General features: G+C 35.6%; 3 protein-coding genes across 3 annotated transcripts; 2 read left to right on the forward strand and 1 right to left on the reverse strand.

Annotated features, from left to right (window-relative positions):
* Nucleotides 1–3,718: 3,718 nt before the first annotated feature.
* On the forward strand, nt 3,719–7,272 carry LOC108198279 (ankyrin repeat-containing protein ITN1). The gene is made up of 5 exons (XM_017366069.2): nt 3,719–4,319; nt 4,706–4,852; nt 4,950–5,001; nt 5,391–5,941; nt 6,302–7,272. The coding sequence occupies exons 3-5, from the start codon at nt 4,962–4,964 to the stop codon at nt 6,998–7,000; spliced, it is 1,290 nt and encodes a 429-aa protein (XP_017221558.1). The 5' UTR covers nt 3,719–4,319; nt 4,706–4,852; nt 4,950–4,961; the 3' UTR covers nt 7,001–7,272.
* Nucleotides 3,800–4,327, forward strand: LOC108218507 (uncharacterized). Its single transcript, XM_017391480.1, has one exon. It carries the CDS (start codon nt 3,800–3,802, stop codon nt 4,325–4,327), a length of 528 nt encoding a protein of 175 aa, XP_017246969.1.
* A 2,394-nt stretch (nt 7,273–9,666) lies between the features above and the next one.
* Nucleotides 9,667–17,446, reverse strand: LOC108202111 (cellulose synthase A catalytic subunit 2 [UDP-forming]). The gene is made up of 14 exons (XM_017370494.2): nt 16,761–17,446; nt 16,035–16,230; nt 15,723–15,955; nt 15,519–15,621; nt 15,256–15,439; nt 13,916–14,182; nt 13,462–13,807; nt 12,866–13,003; nt 12,609–12,734; nt 12,268–12,480; nt 11,837–12,104; nt 11,506–11,702; nt 11,070–11,420; nt 9,667–10,622 (listed from the first exon to the last, which is right to left on the reverse strand). Exons 1-14 carry the CDS (start codon nt 16,839–16,841, stop codon nt 10,041–10,043), a joined length of 3,285 nt encoding a protein of 1,094 aa, XP_017225983.1. The 5' UTR covers nt 16,842–17,446; the 3' UTR covers nt 9,667–10,040.
* Nucleotides 17,447–18,576: the final 1,130 nt, after the last annotated feature.

An 18,576-nucleotide genomic window follows, 5' to 3' on the forward strand; every position in this document is an offset into this window, starting at 1 on the left:
AAACTGGAACCTTAAAATACGTGACAAGTAGTGGTAAAGAACTATAAAGTAAGTGATACTGTATATTTGTGGAGTCTTAAAATAATTCATAAAACTAAATTTTTTAGTTTCTTAAAATGCCCTCATACTTTAAGGTAAACTAGCTAAGGGACATATAAATGACTGTATATAATGTTATAAATACATATCATATCACCATAATATTGCAGACTACCACTATGTTTTTATAATGCTAAAAAAATAACATATTGTTAATAATCAAATCAAAACATAACGTTAGTGACAAAAAAAATCCAATGTTTTTTTAAGGAAAAAAAAACAACATTAAATTTTATTTAGAAAAAAAAATAAAATAATTTTTGAAATTTTTTGGAGTCTCAAAATGCGTGTCCAACTCTCGTCTTTCAATGTAAACTACCTAGGACACTACATAAAGATATAAACACATATCAGATCGCCTTGCATACTAAAACTATATTTTAATAATACCAAAAAAATAACATAGTGTTAATAATCAAATTTGAACCTAACGTTAGTGATAAAAAAAAGTCTGAACCTAACATTAGTGACAAAAAAGAAAAAAATTATAGTTCAATGGTAGGTTTCTAAACAAATAATAATAAGTTGGGTGGCAAAAAAATCTATTTTCTGTTGGGCGGCAAAAAAATCTATTTTCCCTAATTTTTTGTAAGACTAGTCTTCTTGTTTAAGGACATCCCTCATAATCGATAGTGAGAAGATAAAATTAGTAATAGTTTGTAGAGTTGGGCTCAATGGAGACCAAAAATTTTGGAGTCATTAGAGACTACAAGATCTACCGTTAAATAATATGGCAATTAATGGACATGATTAAATATTCTTTGTCCTGCATTTCTAGTTTTGTAATATTAATAATTTACACTATTCTTGTCCTGCATTTCTAGTAATGTATTATTAATATTCTTGTCCTGCATTTCTTGTTTTTAGTTTTAATTCAAAACTATGTTTGTAATTTACACTATTCTTGTCCTGCATTTCTAGTAATGTAATATTAATAATTTGTCCCGCATATTTGTGATATATCTAAGTGTTATTTTGTCTTGCAACAAATTCAATTCGTTGCAGGATAATGACAATGAGTTCAATGTCAATCATAGCAGTGTCCAACTACATCTTTGTTTTGTATGCAATTATTATTTTTATTTGTTAGGATTTCGGTGATTGAACACCAATATTATGGAATTATTATTTTATGTTATGCAAGATTTAGAAGTACTGCTTGTTATTCATCGATTTAGAAGTGAAGGACAAGATAGGGAGAGAAAACAAACATGCAGAACAAAATATATGCAGCCGTTGGATGTTTAATGATTGGATGGCCAGGATTAGGTCTCTACAGTCTCCAAATAAACCAGTCTCCATAGAACTTTATTCATAGTTTGTATTATATGATAAATAAATAAAAAGGATAATCATGAGTTTCGCATCACTTGTCAACAGATTCTACTTTAGATGGACAGGTTGAATTTTGTAGATGAAGATTGTAATAATTTCATAGTTGCGTTATTAAGCAGAGAAAGAGAGTTATGGAGATGGTAGGGTTCGAACCAGAGAGTGGTGATCAATTATCAGGCAACTTTTTAATTTATCATTGAGGGACGAAATGGCATAATTCCATCTGGTATCTATTATGTGCCTTGCATGTCTCATATGTCATATCTGTTCCTCTTTTATTTCATCATTCCACTAAAATCACAATCTACTTTATGACTTGTGTTGCAGCATAGGTTTTCTTTAGTTGTTCACATTAGGCCTACTTACTCTAAACTTTGAAACTGACTTGGCAAAGAATTAATATTACCATGCCTGATTGTGATTGCGAAATTATAAACAATTAACTTATATTGATTGTGAAATTGTTAATTATTAGCAATTAACTTATATTAACAATTTGCGATGTGAATATCCAAATTCATGAACTCTGGCTATTAGAGGAGGTGAAAGTAGGCTCTTTTCTCAATGCTATTATATGCTTTTTAACGCGAACCAGAATGCACCAGCAAGGTCTTAAAAAAAATTAACTGGGTGAAGGGTAAATCCCGCCCTCACTCAACAATTTATGTTTTGGGGGAAATCAAATCCTTGACCTTGTGAAACACAAGGCCAGATATATGCTACTTAATTTTTAGTAATGCCTTTTATGTTTTAACTTTTTCCTGCTTGTGTAAAATGTTTTTGGCTAAGGGTCCAGATCAATGATTGATGACATAATGATGTGGGTTAAATCTTTAACCAGCATCCATATCTTGTGGAATCCCATACTTTTCTTTGCTTTGGAAAATGTTACAAGGTTCGCATAAGTAGAAGCATAGGCCTTAATTAAATTTTGAACTCTCGACCTCTTACCGTATCAGGGGGCGTTTGGATTGAGGTTGGGAATGGGAATCGGGAATAGGAATGGAGGGTATGGGAATGGGGGTTAATGGGAATGGTAACCCAAGGGGTGGGAAGGGTATGATTTAACCACCTAAAAGGATTGGGGTTCCCATTCCATGGCATCAAATAACTAATCCAAACACTTGTCATGGGATTAAGGTTCCGATTCCCGTTAACCGGGCTCTGAACCAAACACGTATCAGTTAGACTTGAGCGAGAAAATAAATGTTGAACGTGCAACCTTTTTTTATTATTTGCTACAATAAAGGAGTAAAGGACATCAACTAGGGTTAAACGAGCAACTATATGTTGAACTCTTAATCTTCTATTTTTTATTTTTTTTTGACGAAATGCGAAGAATTTAATAAATAACTGAAACCCAGCCGAGACAAACCCTCGAACTGTCAATTACAACCTGATTAAGAAACAAAAAACGAGCTAAACATATAGCCGCTTTGTTTTCAGATCGTTTAACAAGTAGAATATTTAAATTCTTTGAACCAAAAAGAATTACAATCAAATCTCGAACAATCCAACCTACATCAGTTGTGAACATAGTAGCATCACAATCGACCTTCACATAAGCAGCAACATCTGTAGCCCAATGTTCAGAATTATCAGTTACATCCACTGATATTGGATCGAAAAATGACCCCAAAACATGAACAATATTATGTCGTGAAAGGTGAGCTCTTGCGATATTTACCACCATGCCATATTTGATACAAGCCATACGGATCACCCAAAATATCATGTAACACCTTCTTGAAAACGTTACCGAAACCCATAACAAGACACACAAAAACATCAAAACAAACACAAACATCCCAAAAAGATGGGCACAACCTTGATGACAAGGTACTCAACAAGAACTCACCCAAAAGGATTAGATCTTGGTTTTATTGAAAAAACTGATAAATATAAGAGAAGATGGAAGATCGAAGATGATTAATCAGAAAGAGGGATGAAGGATGAAGAGCGGAGAAGTGGCGGCTAGAATTTTGGAAGTCGACTCTCAAAACTGCAAACCCTTATTAATCTTCTATTTTTTTTTAGTTACAAAGAGAAGACAGGTATCAGCTAGGCTTATCACTTAATTTAGCGCAAAAATAACACTTATCACATATTGGTTGGAGAAGTTGACAAGAAAAGTAATTGAATGCATGATTTTTTATTTTTTTTTGAAAGAAATGAATGCATGATTGTTATTGTTAATGTTACCTTTTTTTAGCATGTAAAATTATATATCTACCCTCCTGCAACACAGTGAAGATCAGATCTTTCTATATATACGTAGACAATTAGACATGAGCAATATGCTCTGCGCACCTTAATATATTGTTACTCATCAGCTTTCTAACCTCAAGTTGGTGCTAAAACTGTAATGGCTAGTAGTGTTACTGATAGTAATAATGCAGAGCTTTACCAAGCTCTGATAAAAAAAGATGAGCAGAAAGTGCTTGATCTTTGCGAAAAATATGCAGAAGAAGAGGGTCCAATGCGTGTAGTAACCATACACAAAGACACTATTTTACATGTCGCCTTGTATTCCATGCAAGTAGGATTGGTGATCAAGTTATTGGAAAATTTATCGCCCCAATACATACATCTGATGGACCGTAAAAACTCTGGGGGAAACACTGTTCTTCATGAAGCAGCCACCTACGACAAATTATTGGATGCAGTAGAAATGATGTTGAAATTGCGCAAAAATTTGTTAACCATAACGAACAATAACATGGAAAATCCGCTTTTCCGTGCTGCTCGCTATGGACAAAAGGCGATATTCAAGTTTCTGAGTGGTTGTATAGTGAAGGATTTTGATACAGAGGAGCTGGAGAAGTATCATCAGAAGTTTGATGGGAGTACTGTCCTTCACGCAGCCATTGCCGCAGAACATTTTGGTTTGTGATTCCTATTTCTGAATATTTTGATTGTCATTTCTTTTTTTCTCTGGATATCTTTCCCATAAATTCTCTGTTTACATGACAGAGATAAATTATTGATTATGTTAGTCATCACTTTGTGTGATACTTTTTGCCTATTGGAAATTGTTGTAATAGTAGCTATGGATATTGTTCAGCTCTTGACACCACCATGCTCCTTTCACAACTGATATGTAATAAGATAATGAGTCACTGATTCATGTAGATTAACTTTGTCACAAGTTGCTGAATAAGTACTTAGCATACTTTGCTGAGTGGATATCTTCCTTTCTCGTTTTTCCTGTTTTTGAGCTTCTTTTTTTTTTACCATCAAATAAATTTTTAACAAAAACTAGTATAAACAGATTTGGCCTTTGAAATTGCCAAGAAGTATGACCACTTAATTGACCTAAAAGACGGTGATGGACTCACTGCTCTACAACTTCTTGCCTGCAATCCAGCAGCATTTCATTTTCGTGGTGAGGGATGGCTGATGGCATTGATTGACTCGCGTAAGTTTGGTTTATTTGCACATTGTTCTAACTTCTCAGGGAAGGATAGATATACATTTTATCAGAAAATTATCAGACTTTAATATTGCGGTTTCAGGTATTAAAGCCGATGGTGATGAGTGATGACTGTTCTGGTCACTTGCATGAAGGTAAACTATAAAAACTCTGAAATTTAAGTTATGACAAACAAAGTGATGTTTTGCAATATGAAAAAAAATGAATTTATCTTAGTTATCAACCAACTCATTTATCTCGTTGTTCAAATGTTTCAATCTATGTTCCTATAACTTGTATGAAGTGTCGGACACAACACATATCCGAGTGGCTTGGTTTGGTTAAGTTAATTGAAACTTTTTACCTTGTGACGCATTTTGAAGCCTGCAATGATATAGAACAGACCTCTTTTCACAAATTACATCTCGTATACAATAAGAGAGAAGCACACTAACAGAATACTTGTATATGTGCAAAGATGATATGTATTCGGTGCTAATAATCAATTATTGAGCTAATTTGTTGAGTTTGATTCTCTTGAAAGCTGCATCAAGTTACAGAGTACCCTGGTGGGACGAAATGGTTGATAGAAGGAAAAAGTATAAAGAAGCTGTAAAGCTTGCGAATTTCTTAATACCAAAGGATACATCATGGAAAATCACCAAGTCTGTAATTGACCAAAGAGAAGCTGAAGCTGTTAACGAAAAGCAACCGGAAAGCAAAAAGAAAACTGAGAAGGAGATAGCTATGGAAAAGAAGATGGCTGAGAAACAACAAACGCCACTGCTTCTTGCAACTCAAACAGGCTGCTTTGAAATTGTCGAGAAAATCCTGCAGGTTCACCCACAGGCTGTTGAGCATATCAACGAGGATGGCCGGTGTATTCTACACATAGCAATTAAGTATCGCCAGCTGCAGATATTTGAAATGGTACAGCAGATGGAAGTTCCCATGAGACGGTTGATACGAAAGTGTGATGCAAGGGGGAACTCAATCTTACACATGGTTGGGAAAAAGGTAGTTAATGAAGCGGTGGAGCAAACTGAAAAGCGCAGCCCTTCTTTTCAACTGCAAGATGATTTGTTATTGTTCGAGGTGCCATCCCCTTCTCTTTTAGCATTTTTAGACTGCATGCCATTTTTCCGCAAAATAATCTGCTTTGAGTTGAGTAATGTATAGTCCCTCCGTCCCATTTAATTCTATACGTTCACTATTTGGCACGCACTTTAATACTTCTATAAAATATGGTTCTATAATTTATTTTTAAGATTTTATCTTTTTCTGAATTAAGAAAAAAAAATTAAAAAATAAGTTATAGAACTATACTTTAGAAAAGCATTAAAGTGTGCGTATACAATTCAGGGGGACGGAGGGAGTATATGTTAAAGTAAAGAGGCAAGCTTGTCATGCTTAATTGCAGGATCATAGTTTTGTTTTGATCGTTTATTTCTACAGCGCATAAAAAAGGTGATCAGACCACACTTTCACAAGCACACAAACGTGGATGGGGAAACTGCTGAGGAGCTATTTGTGGAGCATAAAGAAGAGCTTCGTGATCGATCCCAAGAATGGCTAAAGCGCACAGCAGAGAACTGTTCCATTGTCGCTGTACTCATTGCCACTGTCGCCTTTGCAGCCGCATACACAGTACCAGGAGGTTCAAAAGACGATGGCTCCCCAGTTCTAATAAATCAAACATTCTTCATCATTTTCACCATCAGTGACGTTCTGTCACTCACATTTTGCCTGACAGCGGTTATTATATTTCTCTCAATCTTGACCTCATCCTTCCGCTTAAAAGACTTCAAAAACTCACTTCCACAGAAGCTAATGCTGGGGATATCATGTCTGATATTATCCGTGTCCATGATGATGTTAGCATTTGCCGCGACAGTCATTCTGATGATACGACACAATCAACAGTGGACTAGCATCGCCATGTACTTGGTTGCGTTTCTTCCTGTCACTGTTTTTGCAAGTATCTACATGCCTCTCTATATTTCGCTCTTGGGGACTCTCAGATACACCTTGGTAAAAATCTGGTCATTTTTTCCCCGGTTCACTTGTCACTCTTCTACCCAATCTTTACATGAGATGAATGAAAAACAAGGCAGGATCCCCCAGACGAAAAAGGATATGTCTTCTCCAGTTTAAATTGATCAAGTCGTGTAAAGCATTGTGTGTTTTCTCAGTGTGTGGCAGCCAAATTTCTGTGTATCATATTGGAGTGCTGATGAGTGTTAAGAGTTGCCAGCTTTGTGACATTGTGACTGGTGTCATTGCCACTATCATCCTATAACTGTTTTATGTAAAACAATCTATTGCTATGTAATTCATATAAAATGTGTTCTAATGTATTCTATTGTATTACGATTTATAAAAGATGTAAGGGAATTTATCAAATATACCTCTATTTAACATATTAATTACAAGAATACTATCACCTTAAAAATGTTCTAACTTTACGTTTACTACCTGCTTCTAATTTGTATATTGCAAATATACGGTTCCTCTCTTCATCTTTACGTCCTCTCTCATCTATCTTTCCCCGCTCCCTCCCCTCACTCTCTCTCCGTCTGAATTGAATTGAATTGGGCTCATTTTTTCTTTGCCCCTCTCTCTCTTCGATTTCTCTCAATCGATGAGATGAATGGGTTTCAGATTTTGGAAAAATCAAAATTTATTCAAACTCGATCAAAGATTGTGTTATTGGTGGTTGTATGTATTTAATTTGTGTGGTTGATTGCTCACGGTGGTTTATTTGTTTGTCGGTGGTGCATCGATGTTAATGAGTCGTCAGAGTTTGGCAAAGTGGTAGGGTCAACACGAAGGAGGCGACAAGGCAGATCGAGAAAGAAAGAGAAGTACATAGACATAAATAAACTGTAAGTATTGGTTACTGATGGTTGCTTGGGTCAACACGAAGGAGACGACAAGGCAGATCGAGAAAGAAAGAGAAGTACATAGACATAAATAAACTGTAAGTATTGGTTACTGATGGTTGCTTTGAGTTGATTTTTGAGTTGTTTTTATGTTTGTGAGTTGTGATATTATTTTTGGCCCCGTAGGGTGCTCATTGGACCTTTGCAACCCGTTGCAATTTATCATGCAAATAAATTTAATTTTCAAATGATTTTTTCAAAGTTGCATTTGTGGTTGCATATATGATTGTTAGGAGTTGCAGATATGGTTCTATATGCAATCTCCGTATTTTTGCAAATATTTTTTGAAAGATAATATATTTGCGATTTGTTTTAAAAAGAAACAGTATTTTCACAAAAATTCTTTTAGACTTTGATATTTATGAAAAAAAAACCCAAGATTTAATACTTAAATAATTCAATAATCAATATTTTCTAGATACCATTTCAGAATGGCTTATCACATCTAATACTTTTTGTTCGATGGAAAGATAAGATTTCTGAAGATAATGAAAGTAACGTATTTCCAATAATTTTTAAAGGCATATAAAAACAATGAAATTACTAGAATAACATTTTGTGTATTTTTTCTATAGAAAAGGCTACTTTTCAACTTATTTCGTTAGTGAAAGCCGATATCAACTTTTGCAGTGAAAAGTGCTAGTGGAAACTACAGAGCAAACTCGAAATTCTGGGAGTGTATGTGGCGTATTAAGGCTCCAGCAAAAGTTTTAAATCTGGTTTAAAGAGCAGCTTCTGATTTACTGCCCACTCTTTGTTCTTTAAAGCAGAAACATGTGCCCCGTTTGTGATGGTGATGAGGAAACGACGTTACATGCTTTAGTAACGTGTCCCAAAGCTGCTCATATTTGGAGCTTGATTATTCCAGATATTAATCAACAGGTACAGGAAAATTTCTTTGAAAGTCTGGAGTAACAAGAATTGTTCTGCAAATGGAGTTTTGTATTCAGCAAAAAGTTACTTCCTCTGTCCCATTTAATTCTATTCGTTTCTTTTTAACTGTCCGACACGCATTTCAATACTTTTATAAAATATAGTTCCGTAACTTATTTTTGAGATTTTCTTTTTCTGTATAAAAATATAACATCCAAACTTTAATTCAGAAAAAAAAAATTTAAAAATAAATTGCACAACTACACTTTGCAGGAGCATTAAAGTCCGTGCCGCGTCCCCGTCCCCCGATGTATACTACTCAGGGGGGACGGAGGGAGTACCTTACACAATGGAGAGAATCCCAAAGCAGGTCTTTGTGGCTTTGCCTCATGCAGGTCTACCTGTTGATGGAGCATTTACTTGGGTTAAACCACAGGATTCGTTAGTTGAGGACTTGAGGTCATTTCCAGAGCAGCTGGTATTCGGAGCTGGTATGGTTGGTCATGATTTCAGAGGCGATTTAATTCAAGCAAGAACGGTGCTCTCAGCTGGAGTTTTGCAACCGGAGCTCGCAGAGGTGATGGCCATTAAAGAGGCTTTGAGCTGGATGGAGGTGCACGGCTGGTATGAGGGGATTCTCGAGACTGATTGCTTGGTAGCAGCCCAAGCTATTAGAAGCAGAGTCCTGATGCATTCACCTTTCGGGGTTGTGGTCGAGGAGCGTAGAGCTCTTCTTTCTCGTTTAAACAAAATAATTTTGTTATTTGTGAGACGGTCTGCTAATATGACGGCTCACTGCTCTTCTTTCTCGTTTAAACAAAATAATTTTGTTATTTTGTTATCTCGCATGGTACAACATTGTATATCAATATTTACTTTTCTACTGCCGAGAAGCTAAGAGAACTAAACTGTCTTCAGAGAATAAAGGAGATAACTCAAGTTAAACCAGCCAATGTACTGGTTTGGATTAACATATACTCTGATGTTGAAAATAATAAGAGACTATTTTGACACATTAACAACAGGTATTCATAAATTATTCAAAAAGTCTCGTATACATAGAATTCTTCATAACAGAGGAAATTTGAAGTGAAAAGTAATTGTATCTTTACGTTCGAATTTTGCCATCCGACCAACAAAAAACTCGAAGACGGTAATGTATGGAAAGAATCGATATTAATTTAATGATACAGACCTGTACTTCTATCTACACACCACCAACATGAAATGCTCTAATAAACTCATATTTGCTATTGACAATTATTTTTCTATAACACAAAACTATAGTGCAACAGATGTCTTCCCTGCACACTTAAGTGAACTTTTCCAGCAATTTTTCAACAATCTTTCCACATAAAACTTTAAAGCAGGGATTTACCTTAGTCACAATCCAACCCGCAAACTTCTAATACAATGCCATCCCTCGACACAAATGGGTTGATCCGTACCCATAAAAGTGAAAAGATAGAAGCAAGAAGGATCGACCAGACGATTAAAATAGTTGGAACTCCAGACTGTTTCCCCATCATTCCTTTTAGGAAGGGATATAGATGAACAATAACCCAAATAGCGAAGAACAGCCTGCCAAAGAGCGGTCCCCATGACTCGTAACCGTTAGTTATGGCATCTGAAATTCCCACCAGTACCCCGACTATGTTAAATATTAACAATGTCAAAGGAGGGAGCAACAAAGTAGTCCACTTGAAAACATACAGCTCCGAAAATTCACCATCATCTCCTCCTTTGGAAGTAACAGTGAAACTAGTGTTTACTCCTGCCAAGACCTTAAGAAGACCTTGAAAGAGAGCAAAAAGATGCGCAGAGACACCCCCAATCACCCAAAATTGTTCATTTCTCCACAGATCATCAATGCCAACACGACCCCACTGCATCTCTAGAATACTAGTTACAGCAATGGACAAAAACATGGCCATGAACACAAGACTGGCATAATTGCTAATCTGCAAACAATGTGACAAGTCTGTTAGCAAGTTTTACAAACAACACATCTTCAGTAGCAAGTGTGCACTTAACAACCTTAAAAGTTTAGGACAAACATTTGAGCTAATGTAGACATTTAATCATTTATTGAGCCACGCAAGCTGAAGTATATATACGTATGACCAGGGAAACCCCAACAAAATAATAAATTTTAGTTGACAGTTTGACTAGTTATCTCCTCCTAATATGTTCATGTCGACTTCCTTATAGGTTTCTTGTACCATTATAATGTCAAATCACTACTTTTTTATTCGCCAAAGGATTTCATTGTATCCCGTTACCACATAATGAACTCTTAGGAGCAAAAGTTTAGAGTAAATGTAAGTATCAAATCTTTAAAAGATTACTTGAAATAACAGGGAAAAAAACATATATGCATTAACTAAGATAGTTCGGTTGGAGATTACCTCTGGCACGATAAACTTTCCAGTTAGAAGACAGACAGCCGGCAATGTGCAGTAAGCAACCAAAGGAACGGACGTTAGAGGATAGACAACAGAGTTTATATACGAAAACCGTTCCAGTGGCTTTAAGCCACAACCGTAACCGTACCAGATGGGACAATGCTTGCTCATGAGAATCTCAACAGATCCAAGGGCCCACCTGAGAACTTGGTGAAGACGATCAGAAAGATTAATGGGAGCTGACCCTTTAAAGGCAGGCCTTTTAGGAATGCAGTAAACAGAACGCCAACCATGGCAGTGCATCTTGAACCCTGTCAATATATCCTCAGTAACAGAGCCATAAATCCATCCAACCTGATAAATTAAAGATAGACATAAGTTGAATAGTATTGGAGTAAATCAACTAGATAGCTTTAAATGTTAAAGCAACTATCAGTACCTCTTTTCCCCAATCTGTTTTATCTTCATACCCACAACTAATAACATGTATAGCTTCTTTCAAGAGAGAAGCTGAAGTTGCTCCGGGCAGTACTCCACCTTCTTCTAGAAGCGTTGATGCTATAAACACAGGGGATTGTCCAAACTTTTTCTCAAAATTTATCTTGGGCATGAGAGCTGCTTTTTCACTATCTATTCCTGCAATAACATTTACATAAGCCCATCCACGTTTGATCAGGAAATTTATTTCAGAAATTTTTAAACCACCTACTTTGACACAAAAAGAAACTTTGGATTCACATTAACTGAGTTGCAATAATTGAATTCTTTACCTTCGATCCCTTCTTCAATATTCTTAAGTGCAGGTAAATGTGTTGAAGGCTCCCTGCTCTTCATGTCCTTCTCCTTGGACTTACCTTTTTTGGTCTTCTTTCTAGATCCACAACAGCAGCAAAACCATTTTGGCAAACAGTTACAAGTTTTTCCTACAGCTTTCTTCTTGACAGGCGCATCATATCCATATAGAGCTTGCCTCCTGAACACGCAACCTGTTCCAACATATATCGGTCCTTGGATGCCGTCTAATCCTTTCATATTAATCTGTGCATTGATTGAAATAGGTAGACAAATGCAACTATTAGGAATAACATAAAGTAAAACCACATCTCAAGCATACAGAAAAGGTGCCTAACTGTATGGATTAATACGGGTATACATGCACTACGCACAGAGAATATTTAATTTCTCAAGCTATTTTACTTACATCAAAGAAAACAACGTTACGATTTGAGTATCTATCATGACGATCAATCCCATCAAACCTTTGAGGAAATTGCACATAGCATATCTTCTTTCCAGATGTAGGATCCATCATAAAGCACATTGACTCTCTGAGTGCTTTACTATTGTTTATATAGTGATCACAATCAACATTGAGTAGGTATGGAGCATTGGAGATGACTGCTGAGACTCGAATCTAGAAGATCACATGATATACGTTAACAAGGGAGAATAAAATATATACTAACAAACACTTAAAAATTAATCAAACTTCAAACAAGATGAAGACAGAAAATGCATTAATGTAGTGGGCTAGAAACTTACAAGAGAATTCATAGCACCAGCTTTTTTGTGGTGTTCGAATCCAGGCCTCTTCTCACGAGAAACATAAACCAGATGAGGCAGCTCATTTCCCTCAGTGTCAAGGACACCATTATTACCTAAGAACACCTGTCATATGCATGTATATTACAACCAGTTATTTTCATTTTAAACGTCAATTGGTATCAGTTTTTTAGCATATTGTATATTTGTATGGCATCAAAGCCGAAGTAGAAAAAAAGAAAGAAAATTCCACAGACCTGAATCATTCCAGGATGATCTCTAACGTTGTTACCAGGCCATGGGGTACCATCTTGCATTGTCCACCCCTCTTCGGGAACCTTCTGTGCCATTGCAACCAAGCCATTTATTCTTACTTTAAACTCTTCATAATCCCTCTGCACCATCAGATATCATCGTAATATGGTCAGCAAACAACTATATATTAGTGATCAATGACTACTTACTCCCAACAAAAGATAAGTTTAAATGACATATGATAGAGTCAGAGTTATACTTTAGACCTCTCAGTAACAGTTTCACACAAATTACCTAATTCACTAATAAAGTCATTTATGGTCTGATTAGGAACTTGAATTTTATTTGAAATTTTGAATTCGATCAAATGACATGTTTGGGTTCATAAAAAGTTGGATTTGGAGTTCATTTGAACACCATGAGATTTAAATACTAGTATTAAGTTGAGAATTTGAAAAGAAACCTGAAATCATGTCATTTGAAATGAAATACATGTTCCCAAACGCAATTCATTTCAGCATTCCTTATGAATATATAGCTACACCACTTCAACTTGCAATATTCAAAAAAAATAAAAAGTGAACAGTCAGTTTCACACCTTCATTGCCCTGCGTTCTCTTACAAATGTAGGATGTACTTTGTCTTTCAAATAGTCAACCTTTTCGGCAAAATACCACTCTGGGGCACGAGGTTCTATATTAAACTTCTTGCAGAAGGGAACCCATTTCCTTGCAAATTCAGATGTTTCGGAGAGAGCCTCAAAAGTAAGCATAGCAGCACCATCATCAGAGACATAACAAGCAACCTTGTCCACTGGATAATCTACAGCGAGGATGGATAAGACTGTGTTCGCAGTAATGAGTGGAGGTTCTTTTAATGGATCCACTGTACTTACAAAGACATCGACAGGAGCCAACTCGGAAGGTTTCCCTTCTTTCTCATACCTATTATATTAACATATAAACTTGTATCAGAGCAAATAAAAAGAAATCATATTCATGACACAGGGACATCCCGCGTTCACAGACATACATAACCCCTATTTAGTGTACCTTAGAGATAGTCTGTCCAAGTATGTTTCTCGCTCAATTGGGTACCATTTCGGAAATTGATCAAATATCCATGATACGGCAAACCAAATTTCACAAATAACTGATACCAACCACAATGCAAAGGCATCATGCACTGGATGCCGAAGCCTATAGTGAAAAAACAGTCCAAGAATGGCCATTCGGATTAGAATGATCATCCTGTACGGATTTATCTTGCTTGAAGGAATCGGTAGCTTCCTTGATAATGGCTGCCTCCCTTCATCCATCCTAGATTAAATTATAAAAAAATAATATGAATAATAAGTCATCAATACTTTAACAAAAAATAGATAGAAATGAAAAGGTACAATCCTTCTCTTTCTGTTACCATCCACTGTATTGTTACGACCCTTCAGACACAAGGCATTCCTCATAAGCTTTTATTATGCATGTCAAATCAATTTGATGATAAATATTAAAAAAAGAAAAATGTTTTCCAAACACACTGCTATGAGGTTTACTTCTCAAAGTGACTTCTATTTATGTGACTGCTATAAGTGTAACCTGTTTAAAAATTCAGCATTAGAAAAATGTTCTAGTCAGGACAGGATGCTTAAATGAAAACACCTATTGACACTAAATTAAATGATATCTCTGTAAATGAGTATCACATTTGAAATAGCAAAAGTGAGTTGATTATTAGTGACGCATTGTGGAGTACCATATAGGAACAAAGAAAGTTCTTCCATTGATCATCTAGAATGCCAATATATTTACCTCCTAAAAGCACCTCCTTGTATACTGACAAATATCCATATGTACATGATAACAAGTTTATCCAGTCGTCATTTAATCTTCCTAGTTTCAACTCTTAATTATATGGAAAAATGTCGTCACATTTGGTCTACTTACTGAATGTGGTAGTTGGACTTGAACAAAAGTTGGGTAGGAACCCCTCAAAAAAAAAAAAGAATGGGATAGAAACAGGCTATTTCATGTTGCTCAGGCAGTTTGGACTTGCTATATTAAAATTGATCTTTAGAAAGTCTTTCTTTGGAAATTTGAAAAGATATATGGCTGCAAAAACCAATTAAACTCTTCCACATATATATAACCATACAATATCTTCCTTCATAAAGAAGAAGTTACAAATTGAACAAAACTGAAATTAAATATCTTTAAAGACATTAGTCAGCAAACTTATAAGGAAATCACAAGTAAACTACATTTCCAAAGTCTGAGTCCACAGACCACGAATCGATTTATAATGAGGAAATAAAGAGACACCAAACAACCAAAACATTCCACACGAGAATAAAGAATACAACCCCCATAACAAATAATAGAATGATTGCACTTACTTGGGCAAATCAGGATCATCCAGATCATCTTCATTCTTGCCACCTCCATTGCCTCCTTGGTGTTTAACCACTTGAAGCTTCTCATTCTGTCTTTTCCTCCAATCCTCCATTCTTTCCTTCCATGCTACGGAACCATAGCCATATACTGCCAAATCCTTTTTTGGATCCATTGGACGAGGCGGAACTGCAACATCAGCATCAGGTAAACATTAAGACAACTAACTCTCTAAGCTTTATGATTTAGCATAATTGAAGAAACATACAAGAAACTGAGGAATCAGTATATGGCATAGGATGAACTCGCTTTGCACGTCCCCTAAATGGGGGGACAATAAGAGCATGCTTGTCAGCTGAAATTGCATCATCCTGTTTTAGACAGAGAAATATATTTTATAACTGAGATTATCAGGGGCTCGAAAAATTAAAATTACATGATAGCTACTGAGCGCTATGTCAAGTCAGTTTACCTCTTGACCATAGGTAAGGAGAGGAATTTCAGGATTAAGAGTAGAGGAATCCATCTCTAAGGGTGTAGTGATCCCAGAAGCATTGGATGGAACACGGCCAATATTATGGCGACCAGATGGGGCGTTTGGATCGCCTACATGTTGATGGTATCTGTGATCGTTCTCATACTCAAACTCATTATCCAAATCATCAAACTCATCTTCTTCTTCATCTCCATCCACTCTGGGACTTCCTGTTAATTGGTTAAATATTGAAATTCATGCTGAGTATTGATTAATAAGGTAATACCTAAATTGGGCAGCTATAATTACCTTTAACACGCTTGTATCTGGTTCTACATTGAGGGCATGACTGAGTGCCCTCTCTTCTCTCATATTCATAGCAATTTCTGCAAACAGGGAAAGCACATTCATTGCAGGCAACAAATGGCTCCCCATCCACAGTTACTTCAATCTCATCTCCGCAAATCTGGCAAAAATGGCCACTCAACTCTTTCACAGAAGTCACCTGCAACGTTCACACATATATACACAGAGATGTCAATTACAATCAGATCAAGAAATATCCACATATGGAAAAAGCAATCAAGTCTAAAAACCATCTTGAAACTAAATGGCTCTTATAATAATGCCTTTAAGAGACATCAAATCTATAAATACTAGTATTACAGAGAAATCTAGCAAACTAGTTAGAAATTGGAACTGTCAGTAGATCTAAATCAAGGAAATTTTCTGATATATAAGTAAAGAAAATTGGCTGAAATTGCAGCCACAGAAACTGATATAGCAAAGTTTAGACTAGCAAGTTTCTTACTCTTGTTAGGCAATTGGGCTAAAGAAGCTAGTGATATACAAGTATAAACAAGAAACCTCAACTAGATAATGAGCAAACAAGAAATCTCAAAATTGAGCAGATGGGCTCTTCAATAATTGGCACAAAATCCCAAAATATCAAAGAACAAGAAGAAAAGAAGAGATGAAATCCAGTTGATACATAATGCAGCAATAGCAAAAAAGATGGAAACTTTAAGCACTCACCCTTCCAACTTCATCAGCATTGATTAGAACAAACTCATTTCTGTTATGAGAACCGGCAACAAGTCTTCCTTTGGTATCCATTTAGCCCCAAATGTCACACACACATAGACACAAATACACACACCAAAACTACTAAAACTCTTCAAGATTGAATCTTTCTCACACAAAAGTCAAGACCCATAAAGGAAAAGCAGGAAACTTGAATAACTCTATTAAAAACCCATCAGAAAGAAACACCAACCTCACATTAAATGATGAGAGAGACTGATAGGTGAACACAGCAAATATGGTGTATAGTTTATACAGCTTGTATTATACTATTCCTTGAATAATTAGAAAAGAACAAATCACAAGGGTACCCCCAAAATGTGATGTGTACACTTTTATTTACACACAAGAATTTTATTGTGGCAGTAAAAAAATGAAGAAAAGATTAAATCTTTATTCTTTTCTTGGAAGTTTAGAGAACCCCAGTACAAAGTACTTTGATAAGTGCCAGCTACTGAGGTTGAAGATGAGAGAGATCTAGAGATACTTACAATTTGTGAATTATATATAGGAGAGAGATGAGAGAGAGAGAGAGAGAGAGAGAGAGAGAGAGAGAGAGACTGTGTATAATGTGTGTGTATAGACAGAGTATTCAGTATTCTAACGCGTAAGGCCAAAGAGACAGAACATGAGATAGATCTGTGTAAGCTGTGTAATATTTTGATGATTATATATGTGTTGTGAAATGTTTTAATGATTAATAAAGAACATGGTGGGGTAGAAGATGGGGCCCAGCTATGGTGGTGGTGGAGGAAGACGGCCCCACGGAGATGCGGCAGAGATGCAGTGGAGATGGAGGGGTTACGGGGTAAGATAGTAATTTAGAAAAAGATTTATTGTATTATTGATATTCACTGAATTCGTAAGTGTAAAACTGGGGGAATCGAGATTCATAAAAAAAATTCAACAACTTGAAGATTTTTCAGAATATAAACTAAATCTTGAAAATTTGTTAGCTGGTGAAAAATAAAGAAAAGAAAAAGGGGTACTCCCTCCGTCCCAGTCAATAGTATACATTTTGGGACGGGGGCGCGGCACGGACTTTAATGCTTCAATATAGTATAGTTCTGTAAATTATTTTTAAGATTTTCTTTTTTTGTATAAAAGTATAACATTTATATTTTTATACAAAAAAAGAAAATATTAAAAATAAGTTGTGAAACTATGTTTTATAAGAGTGAAAAAGAAATGTATACAATTGACTGGAACAGAGGGAGTAGTTTTTACTTTTTAACTTATTTTAGTGTATTAAATAATGGCGAGTGTCACAATCTGATAGTGTGTGTCTGGTAAGGGTGGGCTGTCGGTGAATGTAATGTGAGTTGTCAATAGTATTATCAAAATGATTTATGGTCCTCTCTCTTTTTGTGTCAAAATATTGATTGTAAATAGATACATACATGTATATGGAAAAACTTTTCACAAGTTAGCTTTCCTATATCGGTTTTTCTAGTGCGTGCCCATGATCACACAATAAGCACAAAATTTGATAGTTTTTCTATGTTTTGATTGGTTTACACTCTTTTAATAATGATGATCCCCCTGTATTCACACCAACCACATCAATGAAAACACACCAAATTTATGAGTTTCCGTGATTAGCATGTGCCCGTGAGCACACCTAGACATTATATTAACTCGTGTCATGCACTGATCATTTATAATATTTATAATTTTATTATTTATATATTAAGGAGACTCGTAGAATAATATCGATCCGCTGATAAAACTCGATATACCGATAAAATTATTAATATTACAGTTCTAA

Source organism: Daucus carota, chromosome 1 (genome assembly GCF_001625215.2).
Source record: "Daucus carota subsp. sativus chromosome 1, DH1 v3.0, whole genome shotgun sequence".
Classification (NCBI taxonomy): domain Eukaryota; kingdom Viridiplantae; phylum Streptophyta; class Magnoliopsida; order Apiales; family Apiaceae; genus Daucus; species Daucus carota.